The sequence below is a fragment of the Schistocerca americana genome, chromosome 7 (assembly GCF_021461395.2).
Source record: "Schistocerca americana isolate TAMUIC-IGC-003095 chromosome 7, iqSchAmer2.1, whole genome shotgun sequence".
NCBI lineage: Eukaryota > Metazoa > Arthropoda > Insecta > Orthoptera > Acrididae > Schistocerca > Schistocerca americana.
The window spans coordinates 102036721-102059887 of NC_060125.1; the positions used below are offsets into that span (position 1 = coordinate 102036721).

A 23167-nucleotide genomic window follows, 5' to 3' on the forward strand; every position below is an offset into this window, starting at 1 on the left:
TTTCATTGTGTGTGCCATCTGTTTAATACCTCTATTGTTACTGCGGTCCTGCACATCACCTTTCCCCTCAAATACTGGGATCAGTACACTAGTTCTCCACTCGTCTGGCATCTTCTGCTGTCGCCAAATCTTCTTCATTAAATCCCAAAGGACCTCAATTCTCTTTTTACCGAGACACTTCCAGACCTCAACGGGGATCTGGTCTGGGCCAACTGCCTTCCCATTTTTCATCTTTTCAACTGCCCATTCGACTTCATCTCCACTTATATCCATCGTTAATCCTTCGTTTGCCCCTCCTTCCTCAGTTTTCACTCTTACATTTTTTTTCATTCAGCAATTTCTCAAAATAATTCAACCACCTTTGGATTATTTTTCTATGGTCATGCAGAATTATTCCTGTTTCATCTTTCGTTTTATTGCTGTTAGATTCTTAGAAGCTTTATCTCTTGATTTGCCTATCCGTATCAGTTGTCTCATATCCTGACTTTTCTGTGGTTGTTCGTATGCCTCTCTAACTGATTCAGCTTTAGCTTTAGCCACGGCTCGTTTTGCCTCCTTCTTTGCACTTTTGTATGCTTGCCCATCCTCAGCACTTCCAGACATATCCCACTTCCTCTTAGCATCTTTCTTTTCTTTCACAAACTTCTGCACCTCTTCGTTCCACCACCATGTTTCCTTATCTTTTGGCACCCCTATCCCAGATGTTAACCGAAACACTTCCTCCCCTGTCTTCCTTATAACAGCACTATTTATTTTCCACCACACCTGCACACTCTCTGCCAATTTTACCTTTCCCAGTACTTTTTCACTAAAATCCTCCCTCAAATTTTTATCCTGTAATCTCCAGAACTTAATTTTCCTTTCACGTTGATTTATGTGCCCCTGTCTTTTTCATACTTTCAGCTCACAATCCGCTACAATCAACTTATGTTGTGTTGCTATTCCATCACCGTATATGACCTTAGTATTTCGCACCTCCCTACTATTTTTCCTTCTACATAATATGTAATCGATTTGGCTTTTATTTTCGCCACTCCTGTATGTTATTAGTTTTTCTCTTTTTCTTTGGAAGTAGGTATTTGTAATCACTACATCAAAAGCCACTGCAAACTCCACTATCTTTTTTCCTTCCTCATTTCTCTCGCCATACCCCCATCCTCCATGCCACCTCTCTTCCCCACCTTTCCTTCCGCCAACATGACCACTGCTCCGCCAAACATTATCTTAACATACATGATCCTATCATTTACTCTGCTGACTTCACATACCTCTTCTTGTAGCTCTCTGTGCAAAATAACTCCATTTCTTGATTCCGTGCTTGCACTACTAGAAAGAGCTTATAGCCTTCAGCTAAGATCTTTGCCTTATTGCCCTTCCACCTTGTCTCTTGCACACACAAAGCCTTTATCTTCCTCCTCTGCATCATGTCTACTATCTCTCTTCCCTTTCCCGTCATCGTTCCCACGTTTAGAGTTCCCTCTCTGATCTTGAACACCTTTGGATCCTTCGCAAAACGCCTCCCCCGGAGATCCGAATGGGAGGCTATTAATCCGGAACATTTATCTTGAGAAGCATCCATCACTGTTATTGTTTCTAAGAAAGGGAAAACACTCACAGATGAGCTATAAAAACCAAAGAGTATATATCACAGCCTTATACATGTATTCCGTGCAAGTTTGCTTCAAAGTAATCCACGGAATCTTTGTTCACAGAGCTAGTATTGAAGCGGTGCCGGCTATTGTGGGAGTCAGCACCGATTTATCATGAACTAGTTCTTGTTTTGCGTTGAGCTAATGACGGAGATTTACGCAAGTGTACTATGCCAAGGCTGTCAGACAGAACATACCCAGTGTGACCTCAAAAGTGTAGTATGGGGTACATATTTCAACCTGATATCAACAGGTGATTCCATTCATCATCTCACCGTATTAAACGGTATAAATATCTACAGTCTCGGATTGATAATAACCCCTACATTCACAAGGAGAGGCTTACAAATTGTATGCTGGATGTTTTCAGGCCCTCTGACATGTTTCTGGTGAATCCTGAACTTATAAAAAAGCGTGTTCATGGCAAAATGCAGAATAAAAATGAGTCTCTAAATACACTCACATGGAAACGATGTCCAAAACTACAGTCGTCAGAAGCGCAGCTTACGATGGAGTTCTTGTGTTTAATGATGGGAATGAGGGCTGATCAACGGCCTTGCCGCAGTGGTAACACCGATGTTAAGCGCTGTCGGGCTGGGCTAGCACTTGGATGGGTGACCATGCGGTCTGCCGAGCGCTGTTGGCTAGCGGGGTGCACTCAGCCCTCGTGAGGCAAACTGAGGAGCTACTCGATTGAGAAGTAGCGGCTCCGGTCTCGTAAACTGACATACGGCCGGGAGAGCGGTGTGCTGACCACATGCCCCTCCGTATCCGCATCCAGTGACGCCTGTGGGCTAAGGGTGACACGGAGGCCGGTCGGTACCGTTGGGCATTCCAAGGCCTGTTCGTATGGAGATTAGTTTAGTTTTGATGTAGGGAGGATGAAAGTATCAGAGATAATCAGGTTTAAGATAGGAAATTTCACTCAAGACATCTTGCGAAGCCGGCCGCGGTGGTCTCGCGGTTCTAGGCGCGCAGTCCGGAACCGCGCGACTGCTACGGTCGCAGGTTCGAATCCGCCCTCGGGCATGGATGAGTGTGATGTCCTTAGGTTAGTTAGGTTTAAGTAGTTCTAAGTTCTAGGGGACTGATGACCACAGCTGTTAAGTCCCATAGTGCTCAGAGCCATTTGAACCATTTGAACCATCTTGAGAAAAATAGATTTACAGCGGCTGTCGGAACTTGAAAAGTCAGCTGAAGATCTGGTAACGGAAAAAAAGGCAGAAAACAAGAAACCAGATGCCTTGAAGGGAAAGAGAACCATGACTATAAATGTGGGGCCTTCTGAATATATGACACATGAGAAATCGTTAAATTGAACTTTGAAACGTCTCTGTGGAATCGTATCATAAGACGCTTGTCTCACTCGATTCTGTGCATCCTATTCTGTCCAACGCCTGTTGCGCTTTAATTTATTAACTCTCCCAGAAAGACTGAGCAATCAATCTAAAGCTTATTACATGATATTATGTTTGATTATTTTATGTTCCATAGGAAATCATGACCTGTACTTATTACGTTTTCCATTCACCATACCCTATGTGTGTGTGTGAATGTGACTGAATGAGTGTTTTTCGTGTGATTTCGGGTTTCTTTTGTGGGGGACGCTGAGTTAGTTGTCGTCTGCTAGGAACAGATGAGGTTTGCTTCTTGTTTGGAAGGTAGCACAGGATGACCAGCTTAGGATCCCAGTACCTGGACAGAGAGGTTTATCCCTTTTAGTCTGAGGTTGGTTGTCTGTCAGGTTGGTGGCGGAAGCCTACCCCTCTGGAAGCTGCCGTTATACCGGTAGTTAGGAGAAGTCCGGTGGAGAAAGGACACTCTGCAGCTAGCGGTTGGTCAGTACAGTTCCGCTGATAAGAAGTGGGTCGAATTAGAACTTCCCTATGTTAAACTCATGGAATATTTAAGTACTTCAGCTTAACTGAAGCGTGTGTAGTTAAGTATTTTCGGAATGTGGCATAATTATTTTGTTAAAAAATTGGTGAAGGTGGTGGCTGAAATTAAAAGTGCGGAAGTTGCTTTGTTCCTTTCGGACATCATGATGTGGAATTTCTAGCAGTGAATCTGTTTAGGAAAAGCTGGTCAGTATAACTTCCAAACAGTATAAAAATCTGAACGTGAGAATAATAATGTTTTCGAGCGAGTGTGATTTATGATGTTCTTATTTTCTATGTTTTCGTAGAGGATGCTATTGTCTCTTTGTGCTCCTCTAGTAAGTCGTGTTTGGTAACCGATGATCCTTCTGGTATACTACTGCACTGCAATAGGTTTTCATATTACCAGTTTCATGTGTTATAATTTCAGTATAATATCAGTTTTTCGTGCGCATAGAGGAAATGTTTGTAACGGTTTGTTTCTGAACGGACCACGTGTAAGTTGAAACGGTAAGGGGGGGGGGGAGGGGTTGTGCCTTGCGAGTTAATTTTATTTCGCGGTCATCCTGGTATTGCACCATTAACATTTCTTGCATTTGTGCTTGGTTTAATGTCTAATTTCTGAACAGTTAACTCGTAATCAAGTTTACCACTTGCTGAAGTTCGACCATTCGTAAGCGGCAGGCGCGGTTTCCATGTCGTATATCTGATCTACAAAATCTTGCGTAATCGGATAGGCCTCTTTCCAAGCCAGTGCATGAGCATAATGGTGATAGGTATCTCTCTGAACTATTTCTGTCGTGGGTGTGTAGATGTAATGATTGAATTATTGTGTTCCACTTTCCTTTTGTGTGTTTTTCCCCTTTTAATTGCGCTATCCTACCATTTTTTGGCGAATTATTTGGTTAATTTTTTTCGTCAGGCACCAGTCGTGTGTATTCATAGCATGTGAATCAGATTCGGTCATGAAATAAATGTCCTACGAGAAAGATAAATTCTGCTTTCTTTACCTTTCTCATTGATGCCACTTTTCAAAGTAGTATTCTATTCCCTGATTTTTTTTAAAGTTAATCTGCTTGCTTGTGATGAAGCAAAACGGTAGGAAAAATCAAAGTGAGCGGGTGTACTGTCTAAAATTAAGGAATTCACATTTAATTAAACAAGCTGACAGATGTACGACATACAATGCTTTTCATCTTGTTAGTTTCTTTGAAAAATTTGCAATCTTATAATTAAATTCTTAATTTAATTAAACTGACAATTTCCAGTTCGGTCTCTTCTTCATTGTTAGGAAGGGCTTGGGCTGGTGGCGACCCTGTAATTTTTAAATTTATAACTGTCCTTGTGAGGTGGCTAAACCAGAAATTGCGCACAAGGGTTACATCTCCATTATTCTTCGTATGTAATGTATGTCGAGCCTTGGCTGGGACCCGTTTACAGTTCTAGATGCACACATTACAACTTAAAATCGCATTTCCTGGGGCTAGGCTTATGAAATTTTGTACATTTCTTTCTATAAAACCAATAAATGTCAAGAGCAAATTTTTAAATTCTGAGTGTAAGCCGAGATATAGGTCAAATTGCTTGGAATTTTGCGTGAATTTTATATTGTACTTAGATAGCTTCAGTAAAAAAATTATTGAAATTCTCCTACTCTAATTATTCATAAAACCTCATGAAAGAAGCTTAGTATATATTGTAACAACTATAACGGCTTCTGACATCAAATGTAACAGTTGTGTTACTAAATGTGACACTTCTGTCACTCAATGTAACTGGGATTTCTCTTTGGATGCTGTCAATTGTCAGGATGAGCATTCTACAGCATTCTGTCAGGGTGAAAATATTAAATAAATTAACTTTTCTCTCTTAATAACATGTGGGCAGGGTGGGTTCTTCCTTGGCTCGGGTATGAGGTCGAATGAAACATCATTTTTACATAAGATAACTTTTATTGAAGATTTATACAACTGTATCTTACTGGATGTTCTGGTTCGGAGAGCGGCAGCTGTGTCGTTGTGAAGTCTTCTGCTGCGGCAGCGGCGGCGGCGGCGGCGTCTGATTACGCGTAGCGGTGTGTATCTCGTGTCGCCGTCTCGCCCAGTTGACTGAAGACGCGCAGCGCGAGGTGGCCCGTTTAATTATTGCGAGCGAAATCGTGCATCGGATGATACCTTGGGTGCGGCGTCCCAGTGTTTCTCTTCCCTAAGCGGCCGCGTGTGTTCTGCGTCGGCCAGCGGAGCGGTGCGGCGGGAGAAGGCCAGTGTGGCGGACTCGAACCACGGACTCCCGCTTGCCAGTCTTCGGCTGTCAGCTCTTCATCCCAGCTCACAGGTGACTACTGATGTGAGGCCGTCTCCTTCCCGTCCTCACGAGTCACCCGGGTATGTAAAAATCAGACTTCAAATACCTTTTAACTTCTGTCTTCTGGCGCCGCGGCTGCTGCTTGCTATTCCATTACAGCGGCGGACTTGGTGCGTCTGTGCATGATGCAGTCTCTTCTTGCATGACGGTCTTCAGCACTGAAACTGACTGAAAACTGCTGCTACTCTTCTTTTCTTCCTTCGTCTCTCGTCTTCGTCTCCGTCTGTCTTCATCTGTCTTCATCTGTCTTCATCTGTCTTCATCTCCCGGGCCCACCGCGTCTCGCGTATTTATTCACTTCAGTTCACTGGAGGTGAACGACTTCACGGCCATTGCCTCTTCTGTCACGTTGAAAAGCTTCTCGAAGAATCTTCTTGACCTGGGTCATTGGCTCTTGGAATGTAAGCGGGGGCCTCTGATCGCATGTGACGACTGAGAAACACGTGAGCCGGTCATTGCCTCTTCCGTCACGTTGGAAAGCTTCTCGAAGAATCTTCTTAACGTCGGTCATTGGCTCTTGGAATGTAGGCGAGGGCCTTTGCTCACATGCGACAACTGAGAAACACGTGAGCCGGTCGGGCGATGCCCTGACGGCTGAATCGACAGCGCCCGCTTATGTGGAACTGCTGACTTCACGGTCATTGTCTCTTCTGTTCTGCTGTTCTGCACGCTGAATGCCAGTATGTAACTCTCTAAACTAAACCAAGTTTTCCATTTATATTCTAATTTCTAGTTCACTTTGATTTCACTAAATTATTTACTTAAGTACCACTCAACATTCCTCCACCCTTCGGAGAAATTCGCCCTCGAATTTACCACTCAACATTCCTCCACTCTTCACACGGAAAAAGCACAAGCACTGAAAACTCTCGACTTAGAAGATTACACACGCTTCACATTAAGTATGTGGAAAATACTTTATCACTTTACAAAAGCACTGCACGGTCATGAATCACATAGTTCTTACATAAATGGTTGTAGTAAGTGGAACAAATCTTGATGACAATGAATACACAAAAAATAGATTTTGCACTTAGAAAATTACAGGGCAACAGCTGTTTAATCTACCCTATACTAATGCAAGAATATCTATTCTACAGTATTGTTTATTTTAACAAGAGACTGTTTAATAAAGAATGAAGTACAATAAAAAAAATTAATACACTAATGCTCAAAAGTAACTACTGAAGTACACCAGTTAGGAGTGTGGTATCCAATTAACAGGGATTTGATGAAGTGGTATATTATTATTTGGCTTATTTTTTCGTCTTAAATAAAAGGAAACTGTACAAAGCAGAAACACCAACACAAAGGTTCCAGATATACCCGTTCCTAGCATTATAATTTTAGTTTTGTGTTCACCTTTTAATTTTAAGACGTGTTGCATCATAACATTGGCATCAATTTTGCCTTGCTGTGAGTTTATGAACATATCTAATGACTTCAGAAGGGAACTGTCAAGGGAGTCATTGAGGTAGGATAGGTTTTTTTTTGTAGGAAATGCTTGAATGGCGTTTTCTGAAAAAAGCAAACATTGTTATAGACCTACAAACCTAGTAAAAACAAAAACAAAGAACAGAAGGAATACATTGTTAACTACAAGATCTACATGTTTCTACGTTCAAGACCATTATCATGTATTAATTATTCACATTTGTATATTATCCACAGTCTACTAGGACATTCGCACTCTTGGTCGAAGATTGTATGGTGCCATGTCTGTATGTTGTGCCGGCGTGGCCACTCTTCTTCCTCTTGGGGAACTTCCTCCACCCTTCGGAAAAGCAGACACTATTGTTGATGGAATTACATCTGGAGCGCCCTTAAAAGGTTTTAAACGACTTGCATGGACAATGGTAGTTCGGGTGGGCAGTTGCAATTTAACGTTGACTGGTGACGTGATCTCAATAATTTGATAAGGACCTCTGTAGTTTGTTACAAATTTCTTCGTTTTTCCTTTCGCTATATAAGGAGTCGAAAGCATAACCCACTGACCGATTTTGTAATTTGGATATTTAGCTTGGGTATTTCCTAACCTTTCCTGTCGTTCCAAAGCCTTTGTATTAGATTTTTGAACCTTTTTCCATACCTCCTTCATCATTCGACTGAAATCTCTTGCTGTTTCTCCGACTTTTCCGTTTTTCTGTCTGATTACATCAAAAGGGGACGGCATTTTTTTTCCATAGACCACTTCATAAGGTGACATGCCAGTTGCTTCATGCGTTTTGGCGTTGTATACCGACACGATTATTGGTAAATACGTATCCCAATTAGAACGTTGTTCGTTAATATAATAACTAAGCATCTTGCCAATTGTCCGATGAACTCTTTCTGTGCGCCCGTTGCACTGAGGGTGTAACGGAGTTGTGCGTAATTTGTGTATTTTTAATAAATGGCATAGCTGTTTCATTAATTCAGACATAAAATTAGATCCCTGATCTGTGATAATAGCTTCAGGTACTCCAAATTTAAGTATCCAGTTGTTAACTAAAGCTTGGGCAACTGTATTTGCTTGCTGATCTGGGAGACTCACCATAGCTAGATAGCGTGAAAAGTGATCGATAATTGTAAGGACATACTTATTACCAGCAGGTGTTTTATGATATGGCCCGTAGAGATCCAGTCCGCAGATTTGAAATGGACGTGAAGCCTCGGGGAGCCTCTGTAAGGGTATTTTTGAACGAGAAAGTTCAGCTCGTTGTGCGCACGCAATGCAATTACGAACGTACTGCGCAACATCCTGTTTTCTGGTTTGCCACCAAAATCGCTCTGCTACTCGTCTTTCGGTTGTCCGCTGTCCACCGTGTCCTGCAAGGATATGATCGTGGGCCTCTACCATTATTTCTTGTCTAAGGTGTTGGGGAACAACAATTCGCGGTCCAAGTTTTGTTTTACGGCATAATACACCATCTTCAAAGCAAAATTGTTTTTGAGTTGCGTATTTTTTACATTCTGTATCCTCATCTTGTGCCTTTCTCCAGTCCTCAGTATCTCGGCCTGTTGCTTCCAAAAGTGCTATTTTCCGACTTAGGCAATCTGCATTCGTGTGTTTTTTGCCTGGTTTACGGATAACTTCGAAATCCATTTCGGAAAGACATAGGGCCCAACGGGTAAGACGACTAGATGGATCCTTTAATCCAAGCAACCATTTTAAAGCTGCGTGGTCTGTAATAACCTTGAATTTTCTACCATACAAGTAGCATTTAAAGTATTTGATACCATAAATAACACTTAACAATTCTTTCTCCGTTGTGGAATAATTTCTTTCTGCCGTTGTTAGTTGTCTCGAAGCATAGGCTATGGGGTGTTCCGCGCCATTAATATTCTGACTCAAAATAACTCCTACTGAATGACCACTTGCGTCACAGGATAAAATAAATTCTTTATTATAATCTGGGTACGCTAATATAGGACTGTGTGTTAACTTATCTTTAAGGGTTTGAAATGCAGATTCACAATCTTCAGACCAATGAAATTTTGCACCCTTTTTCAATAATTGGGTTAAGGGTCGGGCAATTTCAGCAAAATTTTGAACATATTTTCGGTAATACGATGCGAGACCAATGAAACTTTGTACTTCCTTAACGCGTTGTGGTGTTGGGAAGTCCTTAACTGCCGAAATTAATCGAGGATCTGTTTTAATTCCTTTTTCACTAATGACATGCCCTAGGTATGTAACCTCTGTCAATGCAAAACTACATTTTTCCATATTTAATGTTAATTTAGCTTTTCTAAGTCTCTGAAAAACATTACACAGACGCACAGCATGTTCATTAATGTCTCTGGAGAATACAATAATATCGTCTAGATATACACAACATTGCTGAGTTTTGAGTCCTCGCAATACTCCATCGAGTAGTCTTTGAAAAGTTGCTGGTGCATTTTTCAAACCGAAAGGCATTCTTTTAAATTGCCAGTGGCCTCCAGGGGTAGAAAATGCTGTTTTATGCCTATCTTCAGGAGCAACTTCCAATTGATGATATCCACTACGTAGATCGATTGTTCAAAAGTATTTACTGTTACCCAAACTGTCAATGATATCTGTAATGTTTGGAAGAGGATAAACATCTGAGATAGTTTGTTTGTTAAGGTATCTGTACTCACAACAAAATCTATATCGTTTCGTACCGTCGGGAGACTTCTTTGGAATAATTACAATATTTGAATGATAAGGCGAATCAGAATATTCTATAATTCCATAATTTAGATGCTGTTCTATAAATTCATCCAGTACTGGCTGTAAGTGATGCGGAACTCTATAAGGCTTCCTATAAACTGGGGGGCTATTTCCTGTTGGGATCCTATGCTGTGTGATGTCTGTTGCTGGCAATGGACCTTCTGCATTAAATAAATCTTGGAACTCAACTAAAACTGCTTCTATCGTGTCTCTATCCTTTCCTTTCAAATGCTCAATCTTCTGGCGCAATGCGGTTTTATAGGCGTCTGGTTTCTGACCATCATTAATATCTGACCAAATGAAATCTTCTTCTTCAAAAGTACTGACTGTAGCTACTAATATTCCCTTATGCAACTCTTTGTCCTCCACTCCGAAATTGTCAATATGTACCGGTACTTTTCTTTCTCCCTCAACGTCTTGAACCCGTACAACACTCCTACGTACAAAACAATGTGATACATCTAATTCCTCATTTTCCTCTAAAGGCTCTATTAGACACACTGTATCTGTAGGTACTTCGTGGTCAACGGTCATCCAGAAAAGTTTTCCTGAGCCAGATGGTATCTGATCCCGCGAATCAACCTTCAAGGACGTTGCACGCAGTATAGTTGATTTCGCCTTCCGGTTAGGGAAATCTTGCGGCAGAGGGCCCTTTGCAGCGGTGTCACCTAGCTGAAACACTATTCCGATAAGTTCTGCAGATTGCTGTCTGAGGTCGATTTTAGCGTGATGTTTATTCAGGAAATCCAACCCTAGGATCGCGTCGTACCCGTCAGTTACCTTTGTTACCGCTTCTACATCTTCCTGAAATTGTACACCGTGAATATAGAAAATCAATGATGTACATCCTAATGACTTAACTGTACCTCCTCCTACTCCATTCAATCTATACCTTGGTGGGTCATATTTCTTTTCTCCAATACATTCATTACTTACTATTGATACGTTTGCGCCTGTATCCACCAGTATCCTTGCCTGTTTATCCTGTATGGTAGCAGATAACCAGCATTCCGCCTTCACATTCGCCTTAATGGCATGAAATTTTATTGGGAACGCCTGGCGGCGGTTCCGACATTCCCGTTTGAGTTTAACTGATTTCTATTTCCAAAAACTTTCTTAGACCTGCATTCCTTGAATGTGTGACCTATTCTTTGACAATTAGTGCATTGAGGTTGTCTGCAGTATTTTGCTGTATGTCCCTGTCGATCGCACCGAAAACATCGTACTCCTGCTGAAAATATATTTCGCTTCTCCTTGCATCTGGTGGCAATGTCTATTTCTTCAAAAGCTGTCGCCACAGATACAGCTTCTGCTAAATTTTTAGGAAACTCTACCCTGACACGACGGGACGTTTCAGGAGGTAACCCACGTAAAAATGTATCCAGAGCTCTATCTTCTGCCTCTTGTAAAATAACCTTATTTGCTTCATCACTAGTTGTCAACTGATAGGTGTTAATATTAACTTTTCTAATCCTATCTACAAAGCTTTCTAACGACTCGTTTTGCCTCTGAGTGATAGTGTTTAACTGTTTCCTATAAAATCTACAGCTGTTCTGTTTTTGAAAACGTTTAAGTAATCCTTTCTTCAATTCCTCAAATGTTGGAGCATTCCGTAATTCTTCATGGTATAAGACGTGTGCTTTAGCCTCTCCTGTCAATCTTAACTTTGTCATTTGTAAGAGCTGTTCATCTGACCATGATCCTAACTTTGCAGCTGCTACTAAATCATCAAAAAAGGCTGTTATGTCCTCGCCAGGTTTACCTGAAAAAGGAGTTACTAAGGCTGCTGCTGAGGAATCGAGGGTGGGAGGGATTGAACTGGTTTGCCTAACCTCACACAACTGCTTAAATAATGCATTATTATCATTTTTAAGCTGTGCTATCTGATTAACTAAGCTCTGAATAGCTTCATCAGTAGAAACCGCTTGTGGTGCTGACTCTGACTTTGTACGATTTCGTGTCATCATTTTACAAACGGTTAGTTACACAATCTTACCACACTGAATGAAAAGGATGTTTCAATATTTTCGACAAACTCTTAAAATCATGAGAGAAAATACACTTCTAAATAAAGAAAATATTACGACTGCTATGCAAACCTCTATCCTTTCACACATTAAACAATACTGTCGGCCTTTAGTGACTGTCATTCACACCTCATATTGAGCCAAGGGTTTTTTCTCTGACACCAAATGTAACAGCTAAACCGACTTCTGACATCAAATGTAACAGTTGTGTTACTAAATGTGACACTTCTGTCACTCAATGTAACTGGGTTTTCTCTTTGGATGCTGTCAATTGTCAGGATGAGCATTCTAAAGCATTCTGTCAGGGTGAAAATATTAAATAAATTAACTTTTCTCTCTTAATAACATGTGGGCAGGGTGGGTTCTTCCTTGGCTCGGGTATGAGGTCGAATGAAACATCATTTTTACATAAGATAACTTTTATTGAAGATTTATACAACTGTATCTTACTGGATGTTCTGGTTCGGAGAGCGGCAGCTGTGTCGTTGTGAAGTCTTCTGCTGCGGCAGCGGCGGCGGCGGCGGCGTCTGATTACGCGTAGCGGTGTGTATCTCGTGTCGCCGTCTCGCCCAGTTGACTGAAGACGCGCAGCGCGAGGTGGCCCGTTTAATTATTGCGAGCGAAATCGTGCATCGGATGATACCTTGGGTGCGGCGTCCCAGTGTTTCTCTTCCCTAAGCGGCCGCGTGTGTTCTGCGTCGGCCAGCGGAGCGGTGCGGCGGGAGAAGGCCAGTGTGGCGGACTCGAACCACGGACTCCCGCTTGCCAGTCTTCGGCTGTCAGCTCTTCATCCCAGCTCACAGGTGACTACTGATGTGAGGCCGTCTCCTTCCCGTCCTCACGAGTCACCCGGGTATGTAAAAATCAGACTTCAAATACCTTTTAACTTCTGTCTTCTGGCGCCGCGGCTGCTGCTTGCTATTCCATTACAGCGGCGGACTTGGTGCGTCTGTGCATGATGCAGTCTCTTCTTGCATGACGGTCTTCAGCACCGAAACTGACTGAAAACTACTGCTACTCTTCTTTTCTTCCTTCGTCTCTCGTCTTCGTCTCCGTCTGTCTTCATCTGTCTTCATCTGTCTTCATCCGTCTTCATCTCCCGGGCCCACCGCGTCTCGCGTATTTATTCACTTCAGTTCACTGGAGGTGAACGACTTCACGGCCATTGCCTCTTCTGTCACGTTGAAAAGCTTCTCGAAGAATCTTCTTGACCTGGGTCATTGGCTCTTGGAATGTAGGCGGGGGCCTCTGATCGCATGTGACGACTGAGAAACACGTGAGCCGGTCATTGCCTCTTCCGTCACGTTGGAAAGCTTCTCGAAGAATCTTCTTAACGTCGGTCATTGGCTCTTGGAATGTAGGCGAGGGCCTTTGCTCACATGCGACAACTAAGAAACACGTGAGCCGGTCGGGCGATGCCCTGACGGCTGAATCGACAGCGCCCGCTTATGTGGAACTGCTGACTTCACGGTCATTGTCTCTTCTGTTCTGCTGTTCTGCACGCTGAATGCCAGTATGTAACTCTCTAAACTAAACCAAGTTTTCCATTTATATTCTAATTTCTAGTTCACTTTGATTTCACTAAATTATTTACTTAAGTACCACTCAACAATATTCAAAGAGATTAAATGGACAAAATTTTGTGGAATCTCGTGAATAGTTTCTGAAAAGTAGATACGTATATTGCTTTTTGAAAATAAAATTTTTAAATTTCATGAAAAGGTTAAATATATAAAGGGAGTGTCAGAAGTGATGATAAATAATTCGCACATGGAAAGTACAGGCCAAAAGTAGCTAAAAAGCTCCAATAATCATGGGTACACATGTCAACCGTTGTAGAGATACGACATATTTTCTGTTACGTTCATCAGTGCGCCTGAATGCAACAATGAACTCATCTCTGAAATGAGTAGCGAATCCTCTCATGCAGTCCTGAGACATTCTCTAAACGCTGGAAGGCTACTTCGATCTGTAAGGTTGATTCCTCAAGAGAGTTGACCTCGGTAGCATAGACCAGGCTTTTGACTGGACCCCACACACAGAAATCCATGGGATTTAAATTTGGCAACGTTAGGCACCATGGTACAGGCCCTCCTCTGCCCATCCAAAGTTGGCCATACGCCCGAGTTAGAAGCCATCTCGCTCGAAAATGAAAATGTGCTGGAGCATCGTCATCCATGGTTCAAATGGCTCTGAGCACTATGGGACTTAACTGCTGAGGTCATCAGTCACCTAGAACGTAGAACTACTGAAACCTAACTAACCTAAGGACATCACACACATCCATGCCCGAGGCAGGATTCGAACCTGCGACCGTAGCGGTTTCGCGGTTCCAGAATGTAGCGCCTAGAAACGCTCGGCCACTCCGGCCGACCGTCATGCATGAACCACATGTTCAGGCGTTGGTTTAGTGGGACATCATCGTGTACATCTGGAGGTACATTCCTTGGAAACAGCATGTACTGTTGTCCGGTTGGTCTCTGTGGTAGGAAGTGTGGTTCAATTACGCGGTCTCCGAGCGGTCCTGCCCAGACGTTCAACGAATAACGCTGCTGATATCGTGAAACGTGTGTTGGATTAGGATAGACATCGGCCCATATGTGACAGTTGTGGTACTGAAAATACCGCCACTGATAAATCCAGCCTCATCCATGAACAGAATACTGCTTACAAAGAGGGGATTCAGGGTTCACTGTTATTGCACCCATCGGCAGAAATTCTTTCTAGTAGGGAAGTGTACATTGTTGAGGGCTTGCACTCGCTGGAGATGATATGGATGGAGGACTTGCCGATATAAAATCTGCCACATACTGCTATGAGTCAGCACATACTCTTGGGTAGCAATCCTCCTTGTTGAAATACTCGGACGTTCATGTACAAAGTATAACGCCCTTTCCTCAACATCGGGTCTTATGAATCTGGGTTGGCCTTCTCGTACATGGTGTGCGAAACTCCCGATTTATCTAAGGAGCTGATGTAACCGGCTAGATGTATGTCTGTCTGGCTGATTGTGGAGAGGAAAAAATTCTTCATACAATCGTGCAGTCTCAAGGGCACTGCCATTCGCTTTGCCATACACGAAGTGCATGTCAGCGTACTCTTCATTGGTATGACCTCTGTCCATGGTGCCCTCACGCTCGTAACTGATTTTGAGGCCGGTACGGCACAGAACACGGAGGAGGAATGGGAAGTAGTTACGCATGCGTAAAAAAACAGATAGTCGATCCCAAACCTTGAGATACCAACGTAAATACGCCGTACCCAGGGACATTTAAATTGGTTTCCATCTCGAATTAATGCGATACCTCGGCAGCGGTTGGTTTGGGGATCCATGTTTGTCGGAGCTTTTTAGCTACTTTTGGCTTTCCATTGTGTGCATTATTGACCATCTACATCTACATCTACATACATACTCCGCAATCCACCATACGGTGCGTGGCGGAGGGTATCTCGTACCACAGCTAGTATCTTCTCTCCCTGTTCCACTCCCAAACAGTACGAGGGAAAAATGACTGCCTATATGCCCCTGTACGAGCCCTAATCTCCCTTATCTTATCTTTGTGGTCTTTCCGCGAAATGTAAGTTGGCGGCAGTAAAATCGTACTGCAGTCAGCCTCAAATGCTGGTTCTCTAAATTTCCTCAGTAGCGATTCATGAAATGAACGCCTCCTTTCCTCCAGACACTCCCACCCGAGTTCCTGAAGCATTTCCGTAACACTCGTGTGATGATCAAACATACCAGTAACAAATCTAGCAGCCCGCCTCTGAATTGCTTCTATGTCCTCCCTCAATCCGACCTGATAGATATCACAAACGCTCGAACAGTACTCAAGAATAGGACGTATTTGTGTTTTATAAGCGGTCTCCTTTACAGATGAACCACATCTTCCCAAAATTCTACCAATGAACCGAAGACGACTATCCGCCTTCCCCACAACTGCCATTACATGCCTGTCCCACTTCATATCGCTCTGCAATGTGACGCCCAAATATTTAATCGACGTGAGGCCGAGGCCACACGAGCGGAATAGCTGCGGAACGTCAGACGCGCGGTAAATGACCTCACCGCTATGGCGCATGGGGCAGATGCAGCAGTCCACACGGGGCGAAACGTCTGCGGCTGCGGAATTTTGCCGCTTGCCAGCCGCATCGTCCATAACGAGGCGGGAAATCCGCTGCGGAACACGCAGCGCTATGGGTCATGAGAATCAATTGGGCATTTCACACGGGCGGTCCGATAGGTGTGCGGAGAAGGGCTAGCTGACAGCAGTCAGTGCTGGGAGCGGAGTAGAGTGGCCATTTGCAGCAGGCAGTCGTGTGCCCCGTTCCGTGTGACTACAAAGTGACTTCCACGATGTACCCACTAGACAGTGAGAAAATAGATATGGAGATTCTAATAATGGAAGTGGATAATGGAAGTGATGTAAGGACCGAGGAATACAAGGACAGAAATAAGAAGGATGCAGCACGGCATGAAATCTGCTGTGCATTATTCGATGATTTAGCAAATCGTTCAAGCACAGAGAAAAAATCCGTTGGTAAGTTTTTCGCCCACTATTAGAATAATACAATTGGTTAAAAGATCACTCTGAATTGCAACATAGTTAGAGGATTAGTTTTCTGGAACTCGTTAAGTATTTTTGTTTAGAGATTGCTGAACAATGATAAGTGTTGAGAAAGTCCTGCATTTCTATTATTGCTGACATGTTACACATTGATAATGTAACAACAATGCACAAATATAACAATAGAGAAGAACAGCATATTTGGACAATAATATGTAAGAATTGGCAATAATGGTATCGATTCTTTTGCATCGCGTGAACTAAGCCACATGATCGCCTTGGACAATTACAATATTGGATAGAGTGATAAATCACTAAAAATAGAACATTAAACAAACCAGGTTCAGTAAGCACTGCTCTCAAACGAATTTCTGGATAGTGTATTAAAGAGTCAACAATAGCTGATTAGTTAGTTTTATTAAGTCTCAGGTGAAATTACAGGTGTAATTACCGATAATAACAAGCTAGAACAATAAAATTAATAAAACTGTAAATATTAAGGAAAATGCATAAAAAAGTTCATTTTCTGCTCTTCACCTCAGATTCTGCTGTCCTGCCAAGGCACTTTACCAGCCTCACTTACAAAATAATTTGCCATTACATCTCTGTTTCTTATTGCTGACACACTTCTTCTTCTTTCATCCAAGTTTGTTGCAGTCTCAAATCCATTCACAATAAATGTGTCTTCAATTTGGTGCCCATCTCTCTCGCGCACATAATTATGCAGAACACAACATGCTTTTGTTATGTCAACAGTAAAATCCAATTTCACATTCATGGCTCGCTGGAACACGCGCCATTTGTTCGACAATATGCCGAAGGAACATTCAACGTACCTACGAGCCCGTGACAAACGGTAGTTGAAAATTCTCTTCTCGCGTGTCAACATTTTACCACCATATGGTCGTAGTACGTGTTCTGAGAGTCCAAATGCTTCGTCACCAACAAACACATACGGTGTAACTATCCCAGTGGCATTTGGTAAGCCAGAGGGCTCTGTTATACACGATGTATTTCTGTTCAGACGTTTCCACAGGGTAGATTTTTTAAAAATTGTGCTGTCTGAATCTTTTCCAAACGAGCCAATGTCAACAAAACCGAATCTATAATCTGAGCCTGCCACTGCTAAAAGAACAACAGTGAACCACTCGTCTTAGGTTTGACCAACCGAATGTGTTTACCATCGATTGCCCCTATGCAATTTGGGAAATTTGCACGGATTTGGAATCCATTGGCAATACTCTTCCACTCCTCCTCTGTCGGCTGAGACAGACACTTGTCACGCAGGTAGCCCCAAATCGCACAGCACACTTTTCTCACTATGTCACTGGCTGTTGACTTGCCTATTCTGTATGTATAGTGCAGATCAACTAAGTGACAACCAGTAGCCAAATACCTAAAACCAAAGATATAAATGTATAAAAATTACGTTCAATATTTAGTCATTATTTAATGATGTTAAAGATTTTAAAGTTACGTTAAATTTTCGTTTCTTTTTTTCTCCTTTGTAGGCCAGAAGGCACAACAAAAGTGGCGTAACATTAGGGACTATTAACGAAAATATGTAAGGAAAGTGAAGAAATCTGGTTCAGAAGCATTAAGAATATTAAAATACGTGTACGCTGACCAGCTGGGGTTCTTGGCACCTGTTTTAGAAACAAGAGATACAGTTTCAAGTATACAGGAAGACGAAATTCAGCACTTGGAACATCCTTTGGAATCCAGTAACATCAGGTGAAGCCTCAAGACCTGAGCAGATTTTAGTAGACTCATCAGTTCCACAAAAGAAAACGAAAGTGAGAAGCGTGAAAACAGATCTTGAAGCTAAATTATGCGCATTTCTGGATAGTCCTCCAATTCGTTCTCCGTCCGCTGAGGACGAAGACAAATCGTTTTTTGATTCCTTGTTGCCCACGCTGCGGAAGTTTGATTTAGATCAAAAACTAGAATTCCGTATGGAAGTTTTACGCCTACTTCAGCACATCCGAAACGCAAAATCGCAACCATTTCATGGCTGTTATGCAGCGTGTCAGCAACCTATGCAACATGCACCAACGCATGCAGTAAGCCCAGGACATTTCCAAACATTACATACACAAGGAAATATGTACAACCAGCGTGCAGCTCCTCAATTAGTGCAGATGCAGTCTCAATAGTATCGAGCTGAAAGAATTCTGACGTCGCCTTCTATTTCACCAGAGTTTATTGATCCTGACTCTTGAGTAGAGGGTTTTTGCAGAAAAGTTAATTAAAAGGAGTTACTTTCCCTTTTTGCATGTCCATTCTGTTAATTTCATTTACAGTTAATTGATGTTTCTTATCCTCAAAAGACAGATTTACATGTAACATTTCATTCAATATCAATAAAGAAAAGAGAATGAAACTTGTTCGTTTATTGACCTAATCATTATCTTTTTTTTTTAATTGAAATGAAAGTGTTGTTAAAACTAGTGCAAGACATTACTGGGTTTGTTTAATTTTAGCTGAGATAATTTTTGGCTGAGACAGGATACTTACACATTAGAATTCACTTACCTTAAAGTTATAGCCAGCATTTGCATTGAAGGTATAGCGAGTCTCATGTTCGTGTCTTGCTTCTGTAAAGCGTTTCGAAGCGTGTGATGTAATTCATCGAAGCTTGAGAAAGACATTCGGAAATAGCTGAAAAATTTCATTTCATCATCTCGTAGCTCGTTAAATATAACGTAAAACGCTCCTTGCAACAACCGACTACTCACTACTGGATGCACCCAGTACTTTCGGTGTATTTTTCTCTTTTTCAGTATTTTTAACCCGACGTATGCCACTACTGCACAGTGTCGAGCATCCATCGCGACTACCAGCTTAAAAAAAAGAAGGAGAGAACAATTCAATCTATTTGCTTGGTCTCCTCGCGGCTACGAAGCGAACTATCTTCATTCTAAGAACATTTCGCGCTGTACTAGAACGAAAAGTGTATTTTTTTTCTCGTCTCTATTGTCATTTAATCGCAAGGTAAACAGTTACCAGGTCGACTTTATTTACTTTCTTAAAAATTGTGTTGATAATAGTTATTTAATGTTTCGTGAATGAAACAGTGTAGACAAGAAAAAATGACACATACAGCAAATAGCTAACTCTGCACCTGAATCTGCAAATGTCTTTTTCTACTTTTAAAATGATGAACCTCTTAAAGATGTAACGTTAACATAAAGTGTGACTGTATATGCCTTCATAGACGACATGCGGAAAATAAACACGGCACAACTCTGCATTGTGAGCGAGAATAGCCTCGAGCGTGGCGCACTGTAGGCAGCTGCGACCAAGCGCCAATATATACCAATCGATTACTCGAGACTGGAAAGAGATATGGCTCTCCACCCAGTGTTAAAAACAATTTCGATATCTTAGCTACAATTCGTACGCAGCATTGTACGACCTCAAATGCACCAAACGCAAAGTAGCCAGCGACGACATTTTTTACTGCAAACTTTTCAAAATATGCGCTGTATTTTACTTAATTGTGAAGTATCACGATAACCATGGGCAGCAGCGAAAAGAAAACCACTTCATTGTCAAGGTGTGATATCAGGCTATAACAAGCGTAAAAATAAATTTTTTTCGTCGAATAGTTTCCTCACAATCGAATGAGAGAGATTGCGTAGCGCAGAACACAGACTAATTCCAAAACAGTGGTTTTTAATTTTTTACACGAAAAGTATAAGTTGTAATGAGAAACTAACTACATGGACGGATGTAGCTTTCCTTCGTTTACATGAAACAATTTTTTTCGAGACAGAATAGATGACTAGATATTTTGCTCTCCGCACGAAGATTCCGCAGCTAGCCGCATGGCTACAGGACTCTGCGTCTAGCCGCAGGCCGTCGACCGTTGCGGAAACAACCCGCTCGTGTGGCCCCGGCCTGACTGTGTCAGGCGCTACGCTACTAATGGAGTATTCAAACATTACGGGATTCATTTTCCTATTCATCTGCATTAATTTACATTTATCTATATTTAGAGTTAGCTGTCATTCTTTACACCAATTACAAATCCTGTCCAAGTCATCTTGTATCCTCCTACAGTCACTCAACGACGACACCTTCCCGTACACCACAGCATCATCAGCAAACAGCCGCACATTGCTATCCACCCTATCCAAAAGATCATTTATGTAGATAGGAAACAACAGTGGACCTACCACACTTCCCTGGGGCACTCCAGATGATACCCTCACCTCCGATGAACACTCACCATCGAGGACAACGTACTGGGTTCTATTACTTAAGAAGTCTTCGAGCCAGTCACACATTTGGGAACCAATCCCATATGCTCGTACCTTAGTTAGGTTCTGTACTGGGACACCGAGTCAAACGCTTTCCGGAAGTCAACGAATATGGCATCCGTCTGATACCCTTCATCCATGGTTCGCTTGATATCATGTGAACAAAGGGCGAGTTGCGTTTCGCAGGAGCCATGCTTTCTAAAGCCGTGCTGATGCATGGACAGCAACTTCTCTGTCTCAAGGAAATTCATTATATTCGAACTGAGAATATGTTCGAGAATCCTGCAACAAACCGATGTTAAGGATATTGGTCTGTAATTTTGAGAATCCGTACTTCTACCCGTCTTATATACAGGCGTCACCTGCGCTTATTTCCAGTCGCTTGGGACTTTACGTTGGGCAAGAGATTCGCGATACATGCAGGCTAAGAAAGAAGCCAATGCAGTGGAGTACTGTCTGTAAAACCGAATTGGAATCCCATCAGGACCTGGCGATTTATTTATTTTCAAGCCATTCAGCTGCTTCACAAACCCAGGGATGTCTATCACTATGTCCTCCATACGGGAAACTGTACGAGACTCAAACGGCGGTATGTTTGTACGATCCTCCTGCGTGAAAGATTTCTTAAATGCTAAATTTAAAATTTCAGCTTTCGTTTTGTTGTCTTCCGTTGCCAGACCAGACTGATCAGTAAATGACTGGATGGAAGCCTTCGACCCGCTTACCGATTTTACGTAAGATCAGAGTTTCGTTGGGTTTTCAGCAAGGTCTTTTCCTAAGTTATGACGGTGGTAGTGGTTGTATGCTTCGCGCATAGCTCTTTTTACAGCAGCACGGATCTCTACTAACTTTTGCCTGTCCTCATTCTCCCGATCATTCTTGTACCGCGAGTGCTCTGCCTTTGCTTCCTAAGCATTCTTCGAATTGCGCTGTTAAACCACGGTGGGTCTTTTCCGTCCGTAACCCACTTTTTCGGCACATACTTGTCCAATGCTTGATTTACAATGTGTTTAATATTTGCCCATAATTCTTCCGCGTCCATTGTACAGGAAGCAAATGAAGTCGATTCATTTACTAAGTGGGATGTTAACAACTGCTTATCTGCTCTTTCTAGTAAGAATACTCTCCCAGCCTTCTTGACCGACTTTTTAACTTTCGTAATCATAGTCGTAATGCCAACATCATGATCACTAATCCCTGTCTCAACACTGGCACAGTCGATGATGTCTGGTCTGTTCGTGGCTACCAGATCTAAAATATTTACATTACGCGTTGGCTGTCGATTTAGCTGCTCATGACAGTTTTCGGATAATGTGTTCAAAAGTAATTCACACGACGGCTTGTCTGTACCACCTGTAATGAATCCATAGACATCCCAGTCTATACCAGGTAGGTTGAAGTCGCCTCCGACTAATAAAGCACGTCCCGGGTACTTCTGCGATACAGAATGTAGACTGCCTTTGAATGATTCTAGAACTGTCACGGTGGGACCTGGTGGCCGGTAATAACAACTCACAATTAACTTTATTTCCCCTAGCCCTGTTAAACGTGTCCAGATAACTTCACAATCACACTCTAGTTCTGACCATGGTGGCCGAGCGGTTCTAGCCGCTACAGTCTGGAACCGCGAGACCGCTACGGTCGCAGGTTCGAACCCTACCTCGGGCATGGATGTGTGTGATGTCCTTAGGTTAGTTAGGTTTAAGTAGTTCTAAGTTCTAGGGGACTGATGACCACAGATGTTAAGTCCCATAGTGCTCAGAGTCATTTTTGAACACTCTACTTCGACCTCAGTAGACACAATATTTTTCTCAACTGCAACGAAGACACCACCTGCTACAGTGTCTAATCTGTCTTTCCGATACACGTTCCAACCCTCACTCAATATTTCAGAACTTCCTATCTCAGGGTTCAGCCAGGTCTCAGTTCCGAGAATAATTTGCGCGCCACACGCTTCCTGGAGGGCAGTAAATTGTGGTTTAGGTGCACCTCTGAAATGGAGTGTGTTTCAGAAAGGAACCCCGCCCCCCTCCCCTGCCTTACGCTGCCACAGAAGGTCGCGAGCGCGGCACTGCCCGCTGTCCGGGCGCGGCTGCTCCACTCACCCGCCGCGGACGGGCCGGTCCTCCTCGGCCAGGTTGGCGGCGAAGCGCGCCCCGTGCCGCAGCAGCAGCAGCGCCACGTCCGGCTTGCAGACCTGCAGCGCCGCAGCCAGCGCCGTGGAGCGCCGGTACTCCGCCATC

The 23167-nt window shown here is 42.7% G+C and overlaps 1 protein-coding gene across 1 annotated transcript; it reads right to left on the reverse strand.

Annotated features, from left to right (window-relative positions):
- Window positions 1-390: 390 nt before the first annotated feature.
- Window positions 391-23166, reverse strand: LOC124622744. Its single transcript, XM_047148534.1, has 2 exons — window positions 23030-23166; window positions 391-733 (listed from the first exon to the last, which is right to left on the reverse strand). The coding sequence occupies exons 1-2, from the start codon at window positions 23164-23166 to the stop codon at window positions 391-393; spliced, it is 480 nt and encodes a 159-aa protein (XP_047004490.1).
- Window position 23167: the final 1 nt, after the last annotated feature.

Coding starts and splice junctions, on each gene's coding strand:
- LOC124622744 (XM_047148534.1), bottom strand. CDS start 23,166: ATGGCGGAGTACCGGCGCTCCACGGCGCTGGCTGCGGCGCTGCAGGTC. Junction 734..23,029: donor GACCGGCCCGTCCGCGGCGG/GTGAGTGGAGCA, acceptor TGCTGTTATAAG/GAAGACAGGGGAGGAAGTGT.